This window comes from Salvelinus sp. IW2-2015, unplaced genomic scaffold, assembly GCF_002910315.2.
Source record: "Salvelinus sp. IW2-2015 unplaced genomic scaffold, ASM291031v2 Un_scaffold2269, whole genome shotgun sequence".
In the NCBI taxonomy this organism is placed as follows: Eukaryota; Metazoa; Chordata; class Actinopteri; order Salmoniformes; family Salmonidae; genus Salvelinus; species Salvelinus sp. IW2-2015.
The window spans coordinates 94,092-100,489 of NW_019943596.1; the positions used below are offsets into that span (position 1 = coordinate 94,092).

The following is a 6,398-nucleotide window of genomic DNA, read 5'->3' on the forward strand; positions in this document are numbered from 1 at the left end:
CCAGTAATAGCTACCCTCCAACAATCACAATCCTCCTCCTCCATCGCTTCATGGTGGGAACCACAACATGTGGAGATAATCTGTTCACAACTACTCTGGCGTCTTCACACAAAGACACGGCGGTTGAAACCAAATATCTCAAATTTGGACTCATCCAGACCTAAGGATAGATTTCACCAGTCTACCCTGTCAATTGCTCGTGTTTCTGCCGCAGCAAGTCGATCTATTTCTTTATTATTGGTGTCCTTTTGACGCACCGTGCAATTCGACCAATGAAGACCAATGATCCACATACAGTCTTCTGCTGAAACAGCTGATCTTCGATAAATGGTTGTCTGTTACTTGAAACTCTGTGAAGCATTTATTTGGCGCTGCAATTTCTGAGGCTGATAATCTCTACAATGAACTTATCCCTCTGCAGCAGAGGTAAACTCAAGGGTCTTCCTTTCCTGTGGGTGGTCCTCATGAGAGCCGGTTTCACATCATAGCTCTTGATGCGTTTTTGTCGACTGCAAACTTGAAAGAAACTTTTCAATAGGTCTTGAAGATTTTCCGGCGTTGACTGACCTTGCATCCACTTCTTACAAAATAATGATGGAACTGTAGTTTTCTTTGCTTTATTTGAGCTGTATTCTTGACGGTAATATGATTTGGTCTTTGTACCAAAATAGGGCAATCTTCTGTATACCAACGCTAAGCTTTGTCACAAACACAACTGATTGCGCTCAAACACATATAACGAAGGAAAAGAATTCCCACAAATTAACTTTTTAACAACAGCCCACTTTAACTTGAAATGCATTCCAGGACTGACGACCTCAATGAAGCTGTTCGAGAAGAATATCCAAGAGTGTGCAAAGCTGTCATCAAGGCAAAGGAGTGGTTACTCTTGAAGAATCTCAAATATAAAATATATCTTTGATTTGTTTAACAACTGTTTTGGTTACTAAAATGATTCCATATGTGTTATTTCAGTAGTTTTTTATGTCTTCACTATTTTCTCCACATGATAGAAAATAGTAAAACAAGAACAAAAAAAAAACTTGGATGAGTAGGTGTGTCCAAATCAGATCTCTCAAGAGCTGTCAGGTTGAATGGTAGGAAGCATCACATGACACACTGATTTTCAAGTCTTCTCCAGAATTGTTTCGATTGGGATCAAGTCGCGGGTCTTGGTCTGGCCACACAAGGACATTCAAGAGACTATGTCCCGAAGCCAAGCCTGCGCTGTCTTTGTTTGTGTGCTTAGGGACTGATGTCCTATTGGAAAGGTGAAACTTCGCCCAGTCTGAGGTCCTGATCTCATCTGGAGCAGGTTTTCATCAAGGATCCTCTAATGTTACTTTTGCTTCTTTGCATCTTCCCTCGATCATGCACTGTCCCCCAATCCCTGCTCCTAGAAAAACATCCGTCACTATATTATGATAAGCTGCCACAACCAATGCCTTCACGTAGGATGGTGCCAGGTTTTCCTGCCAGAGTTGACGCTTGGTCATTTCTCAGAGCCAAATGTTCAAATCTTGGTTTCACTCAGACCAGAGAATCTTGTTTTCTCAATGGTCCTAAGAGTCCTTTAGGTGCTAATGAGGAATCTATAGGTAAACTCCCACGTGGGCTGTCATGTGTGCCTTTACTGAAGTGAGTGCTTCCGTCTGGACCACTCTAAACATAAAGCTCTGAATTGGTGGCAGTGCTGCAGCAGTAAATGGTTAGTCACTTCTGGAAGGTTCTCCCATCTCCACAGAGCGAACTTTGGAGCTCTGTCAGAGTGACCATCCGGTTTTCTTGGTCACCGTACCCTTTGACCAACGGCCGCTTCTCCCAATTGCTCAGTTTGGCCTGGGCGGGCTGCAGCTCTTAGGAAAGTACTTCGGAGGATAAACTTCTCCATTTAAGAATGCAATCGGGGCCATTGATTCTGGGAAGGACCTTGAACTGTTTGCAGAAATGTTTGGTACCCCTTCCCAGATCTGTGCTCGACATCAAAGTGATTCCTGTCCCTCGGAGAGGAAATTGCTTCTCGAACGCTCTGCGCTTGGTTTTTGCTGCTGACATGCACTGTCAAATGTGGGATCTTAATATAGACGGTGTTGTGCCAAGCCAAATGAATTTACCACAGGTGGATCCCAATCTTATAGTTTGAAGAAACATGTCAATTGTGAAATTGAGAAAAAAAAAACAGGAAAAAAAAAAATGCCACCTAAGCTACATTTTGAGTCTCATAGCAAAGTGGTCTGAATACTTATGTAGTAATAAAGTATTTCCAGTTTTATAGACATTTCCTGGAACCCCTATAATACCCCCCCCCCCCCCCCCCCCCCACGGTACAAGAGTGGGCGTGGGTCCAAGTACAGTCACAAAGTGGAACTTCCAAGGACCAATCCGTCTCAATGACTCCAAGATCGACTCACTGTCTGCCTTCAAGGTAATATAATAGTACAAAAAATCTATAATAATAACAATAATAACACTTTAATAATTAAAAAAAATAACAATAATAATAACAGCAATAATAACACTATAATAATTAAAAATAATAATAATAACAATAATAATAATCATAACAATAATAGTAACAATAACAATAATAATAACATTAACAACAATAATAATAATAATAAACATAATAATAATAATAATAACAAAACATAATAATACATTTTTTATAATAATAACAAGAATAATAAATAATAATTACAACAATAACATGAATAATATGTGACTCCCTGTCTGCCTTCAAGGTATGTGGAGTGACACACACATGTCTAACATTACCTGACACCTGACGCCTTGCATTAGCTCCCCAGGCTAATGCCTAGGCTTTAGCTCAGTGGGCTAACAGTCCTCTGTTGTGCAGATCACCGGAGTTTGACCTTGGAACCCAGTCTGTGACATAAACACACACACCCTCCCACCCTCTGCCTGACTGAAGACTCGCATTAGCTGCCCAAACGAATTACTAGGCTGTAGCTCAGAGGGCTAACACCCTCCCACCCTCTGTCTGACTGTCTGGCTGTAGGATGCTGTAAAGCGTCTGGAATGGATAGCCGGGGGGACGTGGACCCCGTCAGCGCTGAAATACGCCTACGATCACCTGATCAAGGACAGCCGCAGAGCTAAAGCCAACGTCACCGTGGTGGTCATCACAGACGGACGGTTCGACCCCAGGGACGACGACTCACTGCTCACATACCTCTGCAGGTAGCTGACCGGGAGAGGGGTTGTCTGGGATATGTTTTATCAGCTGTTCTTACTGACGATTTGTGTGTGTGTGTGCGTGCGTGTGTGTGTGTGTGTGCGTGAGCAGCGACCCCAGTGTGGATGTGAGCGCTATAGGTATAGGGGACATGTTTGACCAGATAGAGGAGAATGAGAGCCTGAAGAGTATAGCCTGTCAGAGAGACGGTAGGGTGCTGGGGATGAGACGCTTCGCCGACCTGGTGGCAGAGGAGTTCATCGACAAGATAGAGACCGTGCTCTGCCCAGGTACACACACCACACACACACCTACATACAACATACAGTAAACACACACATTCTCTTGTACACATAGTACTTGTATAACAGAGATAAATGATGAATAACTTCTCTCTTAGACCCTGTGATCGTGTGTCCTGACCTGCCCTGTAAAACTGGTAAGATCATTCTGAGTATTGAGATTTAAAGATTTTCATTCTGATTTTGACTTGTTCCTTAACTAACCTTAACTAACCTAATAACATTAACTAACCCTAACGAACCTAACTAACCTTAACTAACCTTAACTACCATTAACTACACTTAACTAACCTTAACTAACCTTAATTAACTTAACCAACCGTACTAACCTTAACTAACCTTAACTAACCTTAAACTAACCTTAACTAACCTATAACTAACCTTAACTAACATTAACTAACACTAACAACACTAACTAACATAACTACCTCAACTAACATTAACTAAACCTTAACTAACCTTAACTACTTAACTACATTACTAACCTTAACTAACTTACTAACTTAACTCGTTCTCTGTACTTCCTCGATTGGCAACAAATAACCAAATGCGCTTTGACGTGGAAACATTTAATGTTTACATTAACATGACATCCCATCACCCTGAGGCTGAACAATGATAATAAAACCAGAGATTTAAAAGAATTAACAAACTATAAAGGTAGAAGGGGATTTCACAGATTAGAAAGGAAGAACATTAAGTAACGTGCTTGGTGGGTGTACCGGCGGCATATTGGGTGTACCGCGGCCAAATTGGGGTGTACCGGCGGCCATATTGGGTGACCACGACATATTGGGGTTACCGGCGGCCATATTGGGTGTACCAGCAACCACCAATTGGGTTATACGGCGGCCATATTGGAAAGTGACCGTTGGGGATGTTGATTCGTCATGTGGGGGGGGGGGAGGGGCGTACCTGACAGTGGCCTATCGCTCGGAATATTTCAATATATTAGCTTTATGGACTTTGCATTAGCATACATGCTCTGGGAGGAAGCTAAATTGTTAGTATTACAACTGCTAGAGTGAGATTAAGCTTCCTGTAAGTTGTAATTAAGCACTAATCATATCTCTAAGCTTGTCCTAAGGTTAGGTGAATAGCTACTATTCTGGATCTTGGTTTTTTTAAAATCCTTTAAGTTGGCTGGGAACTGCAGTTTTTAGGACACATCAATGCAACATTTTGCATATGGCTGTGATGTTTGAACCGTTTTTGTCACTTTGAAGCACTTGAAAACTCTTAAAAACACTTCCTGAATCCTGTATACTACATACTATACACTAGTAGTTCATTTTACTATACTGTAAACGAGCGTATCCTTTCAGTTGAGCGTAATAGCTCTTCACCTATCTACCGAAACTTGATGCTGTTGCTATGCAACCTCTTGCTAGCTTTTTAGTATAACAAATTACTAGCTAGACATTTTACGACTTCGGGTGTGTTCTTAAATTCAACGTTGTGTGTCCCTTCAACGTGTGTGTGTGTGTGGGTTTCAGAACCAGCGGTGGCCAGCTGTATCCAGCGCCCTGTGGACCTTGTGTTCATGCTGGACGGTCAGAGAGGATGGGAGTGGAGAAACCACGCCCGCGCCAAGAGTTCATCGAGAACGTGGCGGCCGCCTCACCCTGGCAACGGCGAATCAGACAACAGGAACGCCCGCGTGGCCCTGCTGCAGTACGGCGGCCAGTCAAGAAACAGAGGGTGGAGTTTTCGCTAACGACAATCTGACGGTGATCGCTGATTTCGCTGGCTGGGATGAGCTACATGGACTCTGCCTCCTCTCTGGCAAGCGCATCATACACGCTGTCAACACCTGGTTATGTCACAGGTACACGTTACACACACACGCTGTCAACAACCTGGGTGAGTCACAGGTACACGTTACACACACACGCTGTCAACAACCTGGTGATGTTCACAGGTACACGTTACACAACACGCGTTTAACAACCTGGTGATGTCACAGGTACACCGTTCACACACACGCTGTCAACAACCTGGTGATGTCAAGAGTTACACGTTACACAACACGCTGTCACACAACCTGGTGATGTCACAGGTAACAGTTACGCACACACGCGTCAACAACCTGGTGATGTCACAGGTACACGTTACGCACACACGCTGGTCAACAACCTGTTGATGTCAACAGTACACGTACGCACACACTGCTGTCAACAACCTGGTGATGTCACAGGTACACGTTCAACACACACGCTGTCAACAACCTGGTGATGTCACAGGTACACGTTACACACACACGCTGTCAACAACCTGGTGATGTCACAGGTACACGTTACGCACACACGCTGTCAACAACCTGGTGAATGTCACAGGTACACGTTACGCACACACGCTGTCAACAACCTGGTGAATGTCACAGGTACAGTCAGATCCATAAATCTATTGGCACCCCTGATACACCGAACCCTGACCCGAAACCCTGATAAACCCGAACCCTGATAAACCGAACCCTGACCCTACCCTGATAAAGATGAGCAAAAACCCTTTATAAATAAAATCATCAATACTGAGCTATATTGTATTCTCCAAAACAAATTATATAACATTAAAAATATCTCATTAAGATGGGGTCAAAATGTGCCACCGTGTTTTTCAATACTCTATAGCACCCTCCACTGTTCAATACTCTAGCACCCTCCACTGTTCAATACTCCGGCACCCTCCACTGTTCAATACACTAGTACCCTCCACTGTTCAATACTCCAGCACCCTCCACTGTTCAATACTCCGGCACCCTCCACTGTTCAATACACTAGTACCCTCCACTGTTCAATACTCCAGCACCTCCACTGTTCAATACTCCGGCACCCTCCACGTCAATACTCTAGTACCTCCACTGTTCAATACTCTAGCACCCTCCACTGTTCAATACTCTA

The 6,398-nt window shown here is 43.5% G+C and overlaps 1 protein-coding gene across 1 annotated transcript in view; it reads left to right on the forward strand.

The window, feature by feature from the left end:
• LOC112073464 (collagen alpha-2(VI) chain-like) overlaps window positions 1–6,398 on the forward strand; it is a 112,886-nt gene that overhangs the window by 88,888 nt on the left and 17,600 nt on the right. Inside the window, 4 exon segments of the mRNA XM_070440154.1 lie at window positions 2,363–2,425; window positions 3,020–3,201; window positions 3,308–3,486; window positions 3,597–3,635. Of these exon segments, the coding sequence (XP_070296255.1) occupies window positions 2,363–2,425; window positions 3,020–3,201; window positions 3,308–3,486; window positions 3,597–3,635 (463 nt within the window).